Source organism: Aulonocara stuartgranti (genome assembly GCF_965226115.1).
Source record: "Aulonocara stuartgranti genome assembly, chromosome: 11".
Taxonomy (NCBI): domain Eukaryota; kingdom Metazoa; phylum Chordata; class Actinopteri; order Cichliformes; family Cichlidae; genus Aulonocara; species Aulonocara stuartgranti.
This window is the reverse complement of record NC_138947.1, coordinates 38,445,089-38,461,903: the sequence shown is the minus strand read 5'-3', so window position 1 is coordinate 38,461,903 and position 16,815 is coordinate 38,445,089. Positions and strand designations below refer to the sequence as shown.

The 16,815-nt window shown below is 43.3% G+C and overlaps 1 protein-coding gene across 2 annotated transcripts; it reads left to right on the top strand.

Moving 5' to 3' along the window:
- The first annotated feature begins 3,853 nt into the window (after positions 1–3,853).
- kpna5 (karyopherin alpha 5 (importin alpha 6)) lies at positions 3,854–15,917 on the top strand. 2 transcript variants are annotated; one of them, XM_082550869.1, is made up of 14 exons: positions 3,854–4,003; positions 8,820–8,953; positions 9,390–9,491; positions 9,574–9,673; positions 10,099–10,193; positions 10,575–10,706; positions 10,926–11,014; positions 11,084–11,183; positions 11,318–11,481; positions 12,614–12,692; positions 12,780–12,905; positions 12,993–13,120; positions 13,530–13,708; positions 14,256–15,917. In XM_082550869.1, exons 2-14 carry the CDS (start codon positions 8,825–8,827, stop codon positions 14,441–14,443), a joined length of 1,611 nt encoding a protein of 536 aa, XP_082406995.1. In that variant the 5' UTR covers positions 3,854–4,003; positions 8,820–8,824; the 3' UTR covers positions 14,444–15,917. The 2 variants fall into 2 exon arrangements, with proteins under 2 accessions (XP_082406995.1, XP_082406996.1); XM_082550870.1 differs by having other exon boundaries at positions 3,872–3,956.
- The last annotated feature ends 898 nt before the right edge of the window (positions 15,918–16,815 follow it).

Below are 16,815 nucleotides of genomic sequence, written 5' to 3'. Positions count from 1 at the left end.
GCAACATCACAATAAGACAAAGAGGCTTGGCTGGGCCATAAACTCCACCACTGGACTACTGCAGACTGGAAGAAGGTCTTATGGACTGATGGATCAGAATTTGGAATCTTTGGTTAAGTGTTATCAAACACAGAGGTGATCACTGAGCAGCTACGTGGTTTCACTCCATATGTGACGTTTCCTTTGACAGTGTTGATGAAGACTGAAGGTGTTGCACTGTCTCTTTAGACAAGAACTGTGTGTATGACAAGGTTCCTATATAGTACATTTCTGGTGTACTTGACCCCAAGTATTTTATTCAAGGTCTCATTCACAGCATTTACTTACACATTCACACTACAATGAATGCATTGGGAGCAGCACGGGTTTAGTCTCTTGCCCAAGGATACTTTGGCATACAGTTTGTATGGAGATGAGTGTTTTTTGGTGATTGGTGACAGAAGGATGGCAACAAGGAAAGTCCACAAGTGGACATATTACACAAAGGATGTTGAAGCTACCAGGTGGAAGGAAAAGAGGAAGACCTCAGAAGAGTTTTTGAATGTAATGGGACATACAGAGGGCATATGTGACGGATGCTAGATGATGCTAATGATGGAGTTAGATGGAGGCAGGTGATCCAATACGGCAACCCCTTAAAGGAGCAGCTGAAAGATGAAGACTGTTCTGAGTAACCAGTTTCTCAGTTTTTCTCATTGCTTCTCTCCGTACATATTCAAAATGTTTACCATTTGATGTAGCTGTCCCTCTCAGTCAGATGGGTGTCTGCAGTGCTTTTCCCAGCTCTTTGGGTGTGGACATCTATTAAAGACTACAGAGAAACCATGGTGGGATCATCAGCTGACGGATGGTGACGAGGTGAGGTGATCGTCCTGGTTATACTAAAGTTAAAGACAAAAAGTCAAAATGATTGATCATCCATGCTGTCACATAGACTCAGATCTGCACGGCTTCTGTTTTAAACACTGTAGTCAGCTGCAGAAAGAGGACATGAGATTTTCTCTGACAGCATTCAATACAACCTGATGTAAGGTCAAAGGTCGTCACTTGATGATGAAATAAAAACTTGAGCAAGGAATTCTTTCACACTGGGTCTTGCCAATAGTGTGTTACTTACCATAAAGTAATTCAGAGTCAGTCATATCTGAGTAATGACATTGTAATGTATATACATTGTTACTGTATAGCTTTCTACAGGACTGAAGGAGGTGCTGGTAAAGACTACGAGTCCTGCTTGATCCCTGCGCCGAGATCTGGTACAGGACAGCTGTGATGATGCATGCAGGAGACGCAGCTCGGTCCTGATGGTCTTCTCATTAGTGCTTTTCCAGGGTGAATGTTGATGATGATAATATCATCATATATATTTAATCTCGGTAATATTCAACACTATTCTTCCCTCGGTTCTAAAGGACAAGCTGGTGAACTCTGGAGTGGACCATCACCTCACTACCTGGATCCTGGACTACCTCACCGACCGACCACAGTATGTGAGGACTCAGGGCTGTGTGTCGGACAGGGTCGTCTGCAGTACGGGGGCCCCACAGGGAACGGTTCTGGCTCCGTTCCTCTTCACCATCTACACTGCAGACTTCTCCCACAATTCCACCCAGTGCTTCCTGCAGAAGTTCTCTGATGACTCTGCAATAGTCGGCCTCATCACTGATGGGGACGACAAGGAGTACAGAGGACTGACTCAAGACTTTGTGGACTGGTGCCAGCTGAACTACCTCCAGATCAACGCCAGTAAAACCAAGGAGCTGGTGGTAGACTTCCGCAGGCACAAGCATTCTCCACTGCAACCACTGAACATCCAAGGTATGGACATCGAGGCTGTGGACAGCTACAGGTACCTTGGTGTTCATCTGAACAACAGACTGGACTGGACTCATAACTCAGACGCCCTCTACAGGAAAGGCAGAGCAGGCTGTACCTGCTGCGGAGACTCAGGTCGTTTGGGGTGGAGGGCCCACTCCTGAAGAAATTCTATGACTCTGTGGTGGCTTCTGCTATCTTTTATGGTGTGGTCTGCTGGGGCGGCAGCATCTCTGCTGGGGACAGGAAGAGACTGAACAGGGTGATCCGAAGGGCCAGCTCTGTTCTAGGATGCCCTCTGGACCCAGTGGAGGTGGTGAGTGACAGGAGAATGGCGGCTAAGCTGTCATCCCTGTTGGACAACGTCTCCCACCCCATGCAGCAGACTGTGACAGCACTGAGCAGCTCCTTCAGTGGGAGACTGCGGCACCCACGGTGTGGGACGGAGAGATTTCGCAGGTCTTTCCTCCCCACTGCTGTCAGACTCCATAATAAAGACTTTAACTGATCAAGCACACACATCCATACATATGCAATAATACTAAGTGCAATAATCCTTTCTGTCATCGTTGTATTTTTACTCAGTTGTATATAGTATTTGTATTTGTATTCTATTTTTATCTTATTGTATATTTATTTTATTTTATTCTACTGTATATAGTATTTTATTTTATTCTATTCTGTACAGTTGTGTACTGTATTTATTCTTATTGTATTCTAATTTTTGCCTCATAACTTTTGCACTGTCCACTTCCTGCTGTGACAAAACAAATTTCCCACGTGTGGGACTAATAAAGGTTATCTTATCTTATCTTATCTTATTCTGGGTATTTATATTTGAGCTATTCTATTTTGTAGCTTTGTTACATAATGTATTATTTGATTTAGTTCAGGCTGTTGCTGTTCTTATTGTGTTGAATGAAATGAAAAGAACAAATTACACTTGTATGAAACCTGCTGCTGCTGTGTTTTTAAATCTAACGAGCTGTAGAGTGCTCATGGATCTAAAACTTTAAATCTTCAGTTTTATATCATCTTCAGTCTTGTCTCAAGTACAACGTTTAATTTCCAGGTAATTCTTTTACAGTACTCTGTGGAGTGTGCAGCTCATGTCATCTCTGTCTAAGGGAGAGTGCTGAAGCATTCAAACATAGACTATTAGAGTAGCACAGGTGTGTAGCATTGCTATCTAATTAACAACAGGGATACAGAGTAAGTGATTCTTATAGTATCAAGTGTTAGATTATAATATTATTTTATGCCATGTTATACCCCTAACTAAAGATGGTGAATTATTATGTAGTTTTAGTTTGCATTAGTCTCCTGAATTAGAAGAAGCTGATAACTATTGCATTCGTTAAACTGATTTGCATTACATTAGACTGCTGATTTATTGTGGATGAATGATATTGTTTTATGATGTTATAAGAAATACTGTTTGCAGAAAGTCATCGCCTTATTTGTCTGATTAGAACAGAACAGAGTGTGCTGGAGTTTTCTGCCCCAACTCAGCAGGAGCAGATAAACGGGGAGCCAAGGTCGTAGCTTAGGCGCCGTGTGAGAGAAAAGCATGTGAATGTTTAGGCTTTTATGATAAGGTGGGAGAACCAGAGGCTATAAGAGTTTGAGCAATGCTCCACCATTTTGAGATCTGAGGCTGTCTGCATACGGTGTCCATCTCCCACGCATGTGTTCATTAAAATCATCGTTTGACTCAACCCGACCGGACCACTGTTGTTATTGTGGTTTTTCATCCCCAATATTTTGAACCTTAACACAAGTTAACAATCAGAATCTAATCAGATGCGAAAGAAGACCCCTGGACACAAATCAGCGTGATGAGAATGACTAATAATGGCAGACAAGCATATTTGGGAAAAATGAGAAGAACTCTCGTCCCGTCCGCTGATCTATGATCTATACCGCATCAGACACCAGGGGGCGAAAGAGACGTTTTGGCTTCATGTTTGTGGAGCTCTAGGTCGTCCATGGGGAAAAGGGGGCGGATTTGGCTCTTTCGGCTTCCCGTACTATACCGGTGGACGGAAACGGGGGTGTTGTTGACGCGCGGGGTTTGCTGGGAAAGTTTTAGTTTGACGCCATTTTGGATTAAGAAACAGAGGGAGTAGTCGAAGTTGCAGGTATTTCACAGCCGTGCGTGTTTTCAGCTGCATCAGATCTTCACTGGGTAAGAATCGGGGAAGGTTATGTAATAAGGGTAGAGTTAGTAAAACCGCTGCATTGAATTTACAGCAGAGATGTTGACCACAAGTTAGCATTAGCTATCGAGTTGTCCGGGAAGCTAATTTAGGGTCTAACCAGGAATAAGTTGGCCAAAATCCGTTTTGTTCTGTTTCACGGAGTGAGGTTAGTTCCTGCAAGCTAGTAAAACGACGTGTTACGAAATCGGATAACGTGGGTATTCACTGTTCATGTTGTCTGTTAAATGTGTGCCTATACTCTCAGGAGTGGAGGGATTTAAGCAGTTAGGAATGACCTCCTTCCTGACCGGGAAAGCGGGTCGTGTCCACTTCCCTGATAAAGAAATATCCTAGTTTAGGAGCGGCTATCGCTGTCATTGTTTGCAACGCTTCAGTTTAGAAGAAGGTGAACGTTAGCGCTCATCATCTGTGGAGGTCCTCTTAAGATCTCGGGTAGGAGAACTCACTTGGAGGTGGAGATTGCTGTGACCTTAAATACTCTACAGTTTTCCAGGTGGTGCTGCATGTCTTCTCCGACTTGCTGAATATTCCCGAAACGATTCAAACTTGGTGTCGATTTAGATGGAGACGAGGTTCCGAAGGTGAAGCCGTTGTTCTAAACAGCGCTTTACTTTGGAGGTGTGGTTCGTTGTGTGGCAGTGATGTACCGTTTCTAGCACATTCTGTGGGAGACTTGGACTATTGTTCTCTAATTGCTGTTGAATTGCTTCTGTTGTACTATTTTCTGTGGCTACAATAATAAAAAACAATAGTGCACTCTAATTTTGAAATTAAGTTAAATAATAAAGGGTTGAAAGTAGGACTGCAACGATTAATGCGAATAATTTGATTATAAAATTGACTCAAATGCTTCGTTGAATGCATGGCTCTGAATTATGCAGATGAAATGTTAACTTCAGTTACAGCTCGGACGGAAGCGATACCTGCAGCAAACGGGGGTTTGAGTCTAAAGGGCGGCATTCATGTCGAGCCTTTCGTAACATTTTTTCAGATTGAAAGTGGCATTGGGTTAATATTTAAACATATTAAAATAAAAGCTTGTTTTCGGACACTTGGTGTCGTAAGCCCCGCCCTCTGTTCAAAGATGGCCGTTCACAGTGGACACAGATGCCTCTTTCACTCCTCTTTCCAATCATCTGTGTTCTCTGTCCAAAATGTGAACATTGGCATCCTTGAAAGAGTGACCTTCGACCTTTAGATGATGATGTCCAGCCCACAGAAACAAAGGTCTAGATAGTGACTATAAAATCTTCTGCAGAGCTATCAAAACTCTGTATTCCAATGCTAATAAGATAAGATAAGATAAGATAGAACTTTATTAATCCCTCGGGTGGGTTCCTCTGGGAAATTCTATTAGAATGAAAAATGGCACCACTTCTCGTTTTAGTCTTAATCGAGGTGTACGCCAAGGTTGCCCGATTAGCCCTTATCTTTTTTTACTTTGCACCCAAATTCTTGCCTCTCATATTTCGAATAGCCCTGTGAAGGGTATAAACATAGCAGACAGAGAGATTGTCATCAGTCAATTGGCAGATGATACCACAATTTTTCTTAAAAATGCCAGCCCAGTGCCAATTGCTTTACGTGTAATAGAGGATTTCTCAAAAGGGTCTGGATTGGTCCTAAACTTAAATAAATGTCAGTTATTACCTGTCAAAGAGTGTAATGTTCAGAGTATTTGTAATATAACAGTTAAAAATGAAGCAACATATTTAGGTCTGATTATCTGCAAAGATCCAAAAGACAGAATTTTACTAAATTTTCCCCCAATTATTAAAAAATCTCAAACCAAATTAAATCAATGGTTGCAGAGAGATTTAAGTTTAAGAGGAAGGGTATTGCTCTCAAAAGCAGAAGGTCTGTCTCGACTGACTTATGCAGCAATTTCTCTGCATGTGGACGGCAAAACTTGTAAGGATATCGACCGAATGCTCTTCAACTTGCTCTGGAAAAACCGGACACATTACATCAGAAAAAGTGTATTGATGAATGACTATGAGCACGGTGGTCTCAATGTTTTGGATTTTACTACTCTAAACAATACATTTAAGATTAATTGGGCGAAACATTTTCTTAAAAATCCGGTATCCATTTGGAATTTTATTCCTCACTACATTTTCTCTAAGTTTGGGGGTCTAAGTTTTATCTTAGGTTGTGATTATAATATAGATAAGCTTCCAGAAAAGCTCTCAATGTTTCACAAACAACTTCTATTAGCTTGGTCCCTTATATATAAACACAACTTTACACCCCATACGTGTCCAATTTGGAATAATAGGAACATAGTGTATAAAAATAAATCATTATTTTTTTCTAGGTGGGTTGAGAAACTGATTGTTTTAGTGAATCAGCTGTTTAATCCTAATGGGCAGCTCATGTCCTATTCAGAATTCTTAAACACCTATACATTTCCAGCCACACCCAAAGAATATGCCATATTATTTGATGCAATACCTACGGGTATTATAATGCTTTTTAAAGGTATTCAACCTTGCATATCATCTGTTTCTCTCCCCAACCCTTTAGATTCACACATAGGAAGAATCTGTCTAACAAACCACAGTAAAAGTAATAAGAATATTCGTGCTTTGTTCCAGACAGAATCTCTAACTATTCCACATGTGGTCTCTTATTGGAATTTCTTTGTCAGTGACATTAACTGGAAAAGAGTATGGACAATTCCTAACAAGTATCTGGTAACGAATAAAGTGAAGGAAGTCCCATTTAAAATACTGCATGAATTTTATCCTGCTAATCATTACATGACGAAGTTCAAAAGGGACATAAATGTGAGCTGTGGATTTTGTGGAAGCCATCCTGAGACTGTGCAACACCTCTTCTGGATCTGTTCATACGCTGGAACATTTTGGAAAGACTTCAGTAGATTCATTGCTGGACATCTCTACAAAGACTTTACTGTGAAATGGGAAAATGTTGTATTTTGTTTCTTTCGAAGGCAAAAAAAAGAAGAAGTTTACTTTATAATAAACTTGTTAGTTATCTTAGCTAAATTTTATTTTCACAAATGCAAATACAGTAACAAAAACCCTAATTTTAAACATTACTTTAATGATGTTTTATGTTACATAAAATTGATTAGTGGATCACTTAACAAAAAGGCTATGAAAACTATTACTATTTGTAGTAATTACAAATTATTTGAATGTTTGTAATTCTTTGTATTACACCCCCTGGCATATGTTAATTTTGTTCTGATTGTATACATGTTCTGTATACTGTTTCTTAATAAAGTTTAATATTTGAAGAAAAAAAAAAAAGATAGTGACTATAAAAGCCACCGACCGAGAGCAGTCACAGGGATCACAGCTGGTGTGTTTGACGTGTTCTTTGGTGTGCGGGGAGCTTACCACAGGCTTCATTTTGACTTTTGAGCTGGTGGAATAAATTTGTGGTACTGCTGCCTTTTGTGGCATAGTTTTATGGCATGTTTTGAAAAATACTGCATTTTGTTCAACATCCAAACGACAGCGAGTCTCATTCCTTCGCTCATCTGAGACTTCTGCTGTCCCTGTCCAGCAGCATAGAAACACGCCTGCTCGGCGCGTTCCAGCCGGTAGACATGTTTCCAGTTGGCAGGTGTGAATAAATGATGCATTTGCAGCCTGTGGTAGGAAAACAACCTCACAGTGAATTACATGCAGGCAGCTTTTACGATGCAACCATTGAACCCATGTACATGGAAAAACTCAGGATACATCGAGTATATTCGATATGTCGCCCGCCCCTACCCGAGGGTTGTTAGGTTGGACGCTGATTATTGATATTACCATCTACACCATCACGTCTTGTTTTCAGCAGCACAAAAGTGTTGCATCAAAGCACAGGGCAAACTTGAGAATGCTAATATGTTTGCTTTCCTTCATTGCAGACACGCTTGGTCTTTTAAAGGTTTACAGACACAAGCTCACTCGCTCGTCCCATCAATCGTCCCTTCAAGGCGGTGAATCGCCCGTTTAACGAACTAGTGAAACGGCCCCAAAGCATAATCTGTCAGTGCCATCAACTCCTACGGTGCTTTACCAGCTCCTTTTTTTTCAAGCAGTTTTGAATGTATTGGGAGAGAGAATAACAATCATTGACTCCGTATATAGAAATAATAATCATTGCATTACTATAAGGACTCACAAATGTCAGCAGATTTGTGAAGGCCGATTGCTGAAATGATTGAATGGACATAAGAGAATGTAGTGCACTGGGAAAGTATTCCAGGTGTGTTGCTAGCAGCCTGGACAACCACAGATGGTCCCACAGCCACTCTGTGCTTAGGTGGTTCCTGGTTTGACACTTGGCATTCAAGTTCGGTCTTTGTTTGATCAGACCAGAGAATTTTCCCAAGTCCTTCAGGTGCTTTTTTTGGCACTCCAGGTGTCTTTCACCTCTTACAGAGTCACTTCTGTCAGGTGACTTTACCATGCAGGCCTAATTCTCGTAGTGCTGCAGAAATGGTTGTCCTTTGCAAAGTTCTGCTGGAGCTCTGTCAGCGTGACCATCAGGTCTCTGTCCCCTGCCTGACTAAGGCCCTCGTACCGTGACTGCTCAGATTGGCAGGGCGGCCACCTCTAAGAAGAGTCCAGGTGGTTCCAAACTTCTTCCACGGAGGCCAGTGTGCTAACTTCAAGCTGCAACAAGTTTTATGCACCATTCCCCAGTCTATTTCTCCCGCGCACACTCTGCTTGTTGATGTCATTTCGTATGTTGTAAAGTAAAATGTACCGAGGCTTCAGCACGGTGGTGACTGCATCAATCTGCTTAAATCCTCAGACACAATGGCGAGTCCAGGGAAAGACAACTACAGGATGAAGAGCTATAAGAACAAAGCGCTGAATCCTCAGGAAATGCGTCGAAGGAGAGAAGAGGAAGGAATTCAGCTACGCAAACAAAAAAGAGAGGAGCAGGTGATCTTTGCTAACGTTTGGTGTATAAAATGGAATTAAGCTAACAGAGTTCAACATGTGTGTGGGACTGTTATGGTCCTGTTAGCACCTGCTGTGTTTTTCCTATCAGGGTGTGAGTTCTGCTCTCCTGCCTTTGCTACCAGCTAACTGCACTCAGCAACTGGGGCTCAAGTTCCCATTAAAGAGTTGTGTCCATGTGGCTTCTTGCTCACTCTGTGTCTGTGTGTTTGGTTAACATTGATTTTGCTGAGCTTTTGTTTTTTGACTGGTTTGTGTTTCTCTCTTTACTTTGGTCCTGATTCTTCTCCGTCTCCATTTTCAGTCTGGACTTCTTTACAATATTCAGGCTGCATCTCTGCTCCGATCACCGCCGTCTCCTGCAGCCTTTCATTTGTGCGTCTGTGCATTTATTTAATGTGTGTCTGTATGACTGCAGCTGTTCAAGAGAAGAAATGTCTGCATACCTTCAGCTGATGACTCCATGCAGGAATGTCCGATCCAAGATCCAGACATCAGCTCCACAGTACCCATCACAGCTGTAAGTGTAAGCTGCCTCTCTCCTGTAGGTTTGCTGTGCTGTAGTCTGAACTAAACATGAACTCTCTGATGCGTTTGTGCAGGATGGAGTCATAACAGCAGATATGATTCAGATGATCTTTTCTGAAGACCCCGACCATCAACTAATTGCTACACAGAAATTCAGAAAATTGCTTTCCAAAGGTGTGTCTCTGTGACGTTTAATGGAAGATTCGTGTTTCTGTAGTCGGTTTACTAAAAGAGAAATAACTGTTTGGACCAAAGTTGAACAGAGAAGCTGCCAAGTTATTTTATTCTGCTTCCACCTGGCTGTCAACAACAGGCTCTGCTCTGTGTGCAGCTTCTGCAACGCCTCGTTTCCACAGGCGCAGTGCTGCCTCACTATCAAAATACTAAAGTAATCATTTCCCACAACTTTATCAATGTTGCACCACACCTGTGCTGGCTTACACAACAGAGATTAAACCAAGAGAAACACACAAAATGACCTGAAAAAGAAATCTTGCTCTTTGAGGTGTTTTGTGAAACAGCCTGTTGCTCTGTCTGTGAAATGCCTTTAACCCTTTAGCAGGTTTGTGCTCAAGTGTTCACTTGTTTCTTTTGCACAGAACCCAGCCCCCCCATAGATGAAGTGATTTCCACTCCTGGTGTTGTGACTCGGTTTGTGGATTTTCTGCAGCGGAGTGAAAACTGCACACTGCAGGTCAGAGAATCCAACACTGTACACCTGAGAGTATCAGGACATCTGGATGTCCCACTATCAGATAACAGATGTGTTCCTGTGTCACGTGTTCACCTCAGCAGACGTCTACAGTCAGATTATTGCTCGTATTTCATTTATTGTTTCATTTTGTCCTTTTCTAATTTGTTATTAGTCTCAAAGCGAGTGGGTGACATGGTGCTTCACAGGGCAGCAATTTACATGTTGCTTTGTTATGAGTCATATTTATATGTATTTAATAATAATAGCTAGAATGTTGAAATGATTGGTAGGCGTTACACAGCTATTGTGAGCATTGAACCTCCAGTTGTATCGGGTAAAACTGTTGTTGTTGTCATATTGTCCACGGTGTGCTCGTAACAGTTCGAAGCGGCCTGGGCACTGACCAACATCGCCTCTGGGACCTTCTTGCACACCAAGGTTGTGATTGAAACAGGAGCTGTTCCCATTTTCATTGAACTGCTGAACTCAGAGTACGAGGATGTGCAGGAACAGGTGAGAGTCACATGATAACACCTGCTTAGTTACAGGTAACCTGCTCATCTATAGTGAGTGAGTTGAGATGTTGAGCTTTTCTAACAGTTTCAGGACTTTTGAGAGGCACAAACCTGAATGTGTGTAAACTGCTGTGGTAGTGTTTGACAGGACGAGTTTTAGTGTCAAAGGCGGTCTGTTGGGCTGTGACGTAGTTGAAGCATGTTGGCTGTTTTCCAGGCAGTGTGGGCACTGGGGAACATAGCGGGCGACAACGCTGAGTGCAGAGACTACGTACTCAACTGTGGCATCCTCCCGTCTTTACAGCAGTAAGTGTTCGTTGTCTGTCTGCGTTTGTGTGTCAGAGCTGCACTAACAGCTGGCTCTGCTCTGTGCAGGCTGCTCGCTAAGTCCAACCGTCTCACAACAACCCGAAATGCAGTGTGGGCTCTGTCCAACCTGTGCAGAGGGAAAAACCCACCACCAGATTTTGCAAAGGTCAGCCCCGTCATTGTTGTTGAGTCACTGAATACTGGAGCTCATTCGCCTTCCTCCTCCTTAAAGTCATATTTCCTGTACTGATCATGTGGTTCCAATATTAAATTGTCCCCTTGTCTGTGTTATTTTGTCAGGTGTCTCCTTGTCTCAACGTTTTGTCCAGGCTGCTGTTCAGCAGTGATCCAGATGTGCTGGCCGATGCGTGTTGGGCTCTCTCCTACCTGTCTGACGGCCCCAATGAAAAGATCCAGACGGTCATCGACTCCGGGGTCTGCCGCAGGCTCGTTGAGCTGCTCATGTACGACACTGACATACTCTTTGGTTGTTGTTGTTGTTTTTTGCACATTTGTTGAACATAAATGAAAATTGCTCCCTAAATGTAAGAGCTGATTGTGCTGTGGCAAGCTTTGAGTGTTCCACGTAGCTGTGAAGCAGTTTCAGCCCCCTGTTCTTTGCAGAATTGAAGGGCTGTTGAGCCAAAACGTAACGTTGGATTGGATTTAAGTGTCATGAGTGTAGCTGAGTTTCCAGTACGAACTGGCTGGACATGGTCCTTCACAATTTTCTGGGAGACAGCTGAAATGATTCTTGCGTCAGTCATGGGGAACACTGGCCATTTGCCCAGTTGGGTTAATTGAAGGGACGCTCCACACCAGCCCTGTAAGTGCTGACACGAGCCCATTCGTTCATTTTCATTGCTGATGCTGTATTGCCCAATCAACACACTTAAGTGCCACAAAGTAAATAAACGGCAGACGAAAATGACGCAGACTGAATCATCAGCACGCGAGCATGAGCGTTTTCAGTGGGGATGAAAACAATAGTGTGGCCGCGGAGACCAAAACGCTGTTTTCAAGTTTATCCAGGTTGGTGTAGCTGCGAGGATTATTCCTGTGTATAGTGAAGGGGGCATGTTGAGTGCTGGGTATCGGCTTGGACTGAGAGCAGGTCAGATCGGGGGTGGTGACACTTAAAGGCAGCCAAAAGAAGAAAACTGAAACATTAATAAACGAAGTACTGTGGTGAATAAAAACTGCTGGATTTAAAAAGAAGGGATCAGCGTGTTGAACAGAAATGTTGGATTAACAGTCGGCGGTATTAGTTTCCCTTGCAATGAGCCTATTCATGCACAGTGTCTAAGCTCCAGCTTTCAGTCCTTTGAGTTTCTTATTGGTGGTATGAAACTTCCAGAGTCACAGGTTCTTTTCTGATATTTTCTTGTCTGAGAGCGTCTGTTCTGTTCGTCTGTTTTCTTTGGGAGACGCAGCGTCCAGTAGAACACAATCAGCTTCCTCTGATTTCGTTCCCTGGACGATTTGAAGCATCAAACGTTGTTTTCTTTTGATGGCGTAACATTGTTGCACAAAGAATCTGTCGTTTCTGATCCCGTCCACGCTTTGCACGTCTCACTGTGTGCCTCCTGTTTCCAGGCACGGCGACTACAAGGTTGTTTCTCCTGCCTTGCGTGCAGTGGGAAACATCGTGACAGGAGATGACATCCAGACTCAGGTACAGCCTCTGTTTCTTCCATCGGTCCTGCTTGGCCTTTTCTCATTGACAGCATTAAGATCTTTGGCTCCTCTGCTTTCGTCTCAGGTAATCTTGAACTGTTCAGCACTGCCGTGTTTGCTCCACCTTCTCAGCAGCCCTAAGGAATCCATCAAGAAGGAGGCCTGCTGGACTGTGTCCAACATCACCGCAGGAAACCGAGCTCAGATTCAGGTATTCTGCTGCGGCGTCTCCGTTTGTCGTGGCGAGATGAAGAGCTGCTGTTCTTTGCTGCTGACCACATTTTTCTGTTTTTGTCAGAACGTCATTGACGCCAACATCTTTCCAGTACTGATCGAGATCCTTCAGAAGGCCGAGTTCCGCACAAGAAAGGAGGCTGCGTGGGCAATTACCAACGCCACCTCTGGGGGCACTCCCTCACAGATAAAGTGTGTTTACCAGACGTCTTAAAAACACTTGATGTGAAGATTCCTCCTTACGTAGTTCTGGTGCCGTGTTTCCCACAAATACAAACTTGAGTCACAGTTCAGTGCGAGTAGTTGCACCATGTGATGAGTCATTAAAATCCACCAATGTTAGCTGAGCACTGCTTCAGATGGTGCACCACACTCTTTCCTACAAACACCACGTGGATGTTAATGTGACTCATTCAGACTGTTAAATCAACAGCGCTGGTTTCATTTTACATGTTCATATATTTGGTTTGTCAGATTTCACTGTGCTGGGACTTCTCTGCACATTTGCACAGCAGGAATTGGTGGAAATCCAAAAATCACTCGTGCTTTATAAACAAAGTGAAATGCTGCTGAGGACTAACGTCTGTGCTTTCCGTGACAGGTATCTGGTGTCCCTGAATGCCATCAAACCTATGTGCGATCTGCTGACAGTGATGGACTCTAAGATTGTTCAGGTGTCACTGAACGGTTTAGAGAACATCCTCAGACTGGGAGAACAGGAAGCCAAACAGAATGGAACTGGCATCAATCCGTACTGCGCTCTGATTGAGGAAGCTTACGGTAATGCTCGCAAACCACCAACAGAACATTCACGAGCTTTCATTCACTCAGAAAAGTGGACACGTTCTTTTGTGTCGCGTTTGGTTCCACACCCACCGCGTGTTCACTGCACCTCGGTGGGGTTGCTTCTTTCTCGGCACTTCTTTGTAACCGAGCGTGTTTGCAAGAACGTCTAAGTTTAAAAAAGTGTCAAATAAAAGTGAAAGCTTTGTTTAGGAAGTTTGTACGTGAGGGCAGAAGGCAAAGTTTGGACATTTTAAGAATCACAAGCTTTATAGGCATGCTGGTATTTTTGTCTCTCTCACACACACACACACACACACACACACACACACACACACACACACACACACACGCTGCTGGATGCAGGAGAGGAACTCGGGGTTCAGTATCTGGCCCTGCCGTACTTTGGCACACAGACAGGGATGGAAACAGCAGCACTTTGATTAGAAATGCCTGCTGTAACTATATTCACAGGAGCTTTTTGTCACTCAGTGTTGAAACTTCTGTCGTGTGAAGATTTGTGCGTTTGCTTCCATTCTTTCAGGATTGGACAAGATTGAGTTTTTACAGAGCCACGAGAACCAGGAGATCTACCAGAAGGCCTTTGACCTGATTGAACACTACTTCGGTGTGGAGGAAGAGGATGCCAGCCTGGCTCCACAGGTGGATCAGAATCAAGGCCAGTTTGTCTTCCAGCAACAGGAAGGACCCATGGAGGGTTTCCAGCTTTAATCCCACTGCACTTCCTTAGTTCGGTCTTGTTGGACTTGGAACGTCTCTGCAGCAGACCCGTCTCTTCTCTGCTGTGCAGGATCTTCACGTGTACTATGCCTGAGATTTGTGAAAATAGAGATCAAGCGTTTGGCTCCTCTGGAGTCCTAAATAGAGAGCTGAGCTTTACCCGTTTCCGTACCGTTGATAAAATGTCTCTGCCATCGAAAGCCGACTCAAGTCAAAAGGTTTTGAAACCTTGTTTTCAAATTTAGTGCAAAATCACAACGTTAAGCTTTCAGTGGTGTTTTTTTAATCATTCAAAATGATGTTAATATTTATGTCTCCAAGCCATCATCCATATCCCTTTGTGAATGTGAAACTACCTCTTCAGTCTCCAGAAAGAAGAGTGAAAAGGGAGAGAAAAGAACACCGAGCATTGCTTCATTTTTCCATTGATGTGGAAATCTGAAAGGAAATCCGAAATGTTCAGATCAGGGTCACCTGTAGAACAACACTACTGTATGTCCCAGCGCTGCCGTCTGGAGCAGCGGCACATCCACCTTTTACTTCTAAAGGACTTGAAGAACGGAGGGCTGCTGTGTCTGCTGAGCTCGTTAGAAACAGAAGAGTCGGAGCTTTTTTCCTGCATCGAGCAGCGGCCTGAGTTAGTCTGTGACAGTGTTAGCTTTTCATTGCTGCTAATTTCAAACGTTCTTTCAGTTGATCCGCAAGTTATCAGGACGTGGCAGGTAATGTCTGTGACACGATGCTGTGTGCAAAACTCTTTCCCGTGAGATTGTTCAGTTGTCTGGTTTGCCAGTTATCTGTCTTAAATTATTTCTGCCTGGTGTGATGGGATTTCCTGAGCGACCTGGAGGGTTTTGTATATTATATATACATGTAAGTGCAAAGACGATATTTAAGTGGCTGTGGGAATAGGTTATATGCAATATTTTTTCTGCTTGATATGCAGTTTTGACAGTTTCATTTTGAACTTTGAATATTTCCACTTTATTTTTTCATGTTTTGTTGTGGTCGAGGTCTTAAGGAGGAAGCGGAGGCTTCTTTCCTTCTTCGAGCTCCGCCCCCGAACACTTTTGATACGTGTCGATTTGAGTACAGTGACATCAACTGGACGCAAAATCAGTCTATATTTATGTGAAGTAAAACTTTGTAATGCAGAATTTACATCAAGCACATTCAATCATATAGTTTTCTAATATTTCTGGTTTCTCTGTTTTTCTTTTTTTTGTAGTTTTTGGGTTTTTTGCTTTTGGAAGTTCATTTGCTGTGTTCCCGTCGCTCGTGGATTCATGTGTTTAATTGTCAACAGCCGATGTACAACAGTGTGATACTATAATATGCAGCCTGTGGTTCCTGACACACGGAGACCTGATGGTGGAAGCTGTTGTAGTCACTGAACATGTGTGAGGCTGCAGCTATATGATGTAAAAAAAAAAAATAATTAAATGCATCCATTGGATAAAAACGATGTGAGCTGTGGTGTGCTGTGAGTATCTGGAGGAAAGTTCTCGTCCTGTTTGACTTTGGTGTTTAGTCTGTGAGGAGGACGACCAGCAGGTGTCCCTGTGCAGATGAGTCAGATTGTCTCAAAGCCTCGCTGCGACCTGTGCCGGCTCGTTTGAAGCTGAAGCTCCGGCACGAGTCAGTCACACAGCTTCAGAAACACTGGGCCGAGGCGGGGGCTGAACAGAGTCACGTGATCGATGACGTCCGAAGCTTCGTCACTGCTTCAGCACCTTATTCAGTGTTTTGTAAGGAACTGAATCACTGGCAGGATGTGTGCTGTGTTTGGGTGATTTAGCGCGAGGTTGCGTGCCACATAATTAGAGACATGAAGCCAAGAAGAGCTCTGCCTGTTTCTAAATAAAAACCAGTTCAATTTTATTTAGCAACAGTCACCTCAAGACGTGTTATAGTGTAAGGTAGACCCTACAGTAATAACTGCTGGTAATAAATCATCAGCGATTCTGCTCCCAGCTCTAAAGACAAACACTGCAATTATAGAAGTTATAGTTTATATAAAAGCATCTCCTGGTAAATTACATAATCAGGTGGAGGCAGGGACCTCACTTCACCTACTACAGAGGTTCCCAAAGTGTGGGGCCCGCCCCCTAGGGAGGTGCAGAGCCATTGCAGGGGGGGTGTGGTATGAAAAGGAAAAAAAAAAACGCTTGGACACTGCTAACATCATGGACAGGTTTGTTGACGAGGCGCCCACACAAACGCAAAGCAGGAGATGAAGCGTCGCTGCATATGTTTCCAAACCAACTTCATTCTGAGCCAAAGACTAGAAAATATGGTGAAGAAAATCTTCCCTTTGGCTTCACCTGCACAGGTGCTGAGGTAGGTCTCCCTGCAGGACTGGT

Bases quoted from the DNA above. Each gene is read 5' to 3' on its own strand.
- kpna5 (XM_082550869.1), top strand. From the start codon at position 8,825: ATGGCGAGTCCAGGGAAAGACAACTACAGGATGAAGAGCTATAAGAAC. The intron at 9,492-9,573 runs GTAAGTGTAAGC...GCGTTTGTGCAG, and splicing joins CCACAGTACCCATCACAGCT to GATGGAGTCATAACAGCAGA. The intron at 12,693-12,779 runs GTACAGCCTCTG...CTTTCGTCTCAG, and splicing joins GAGATGACATCCAGACTCAG to GTAATCTTGAACTGTTCAGC.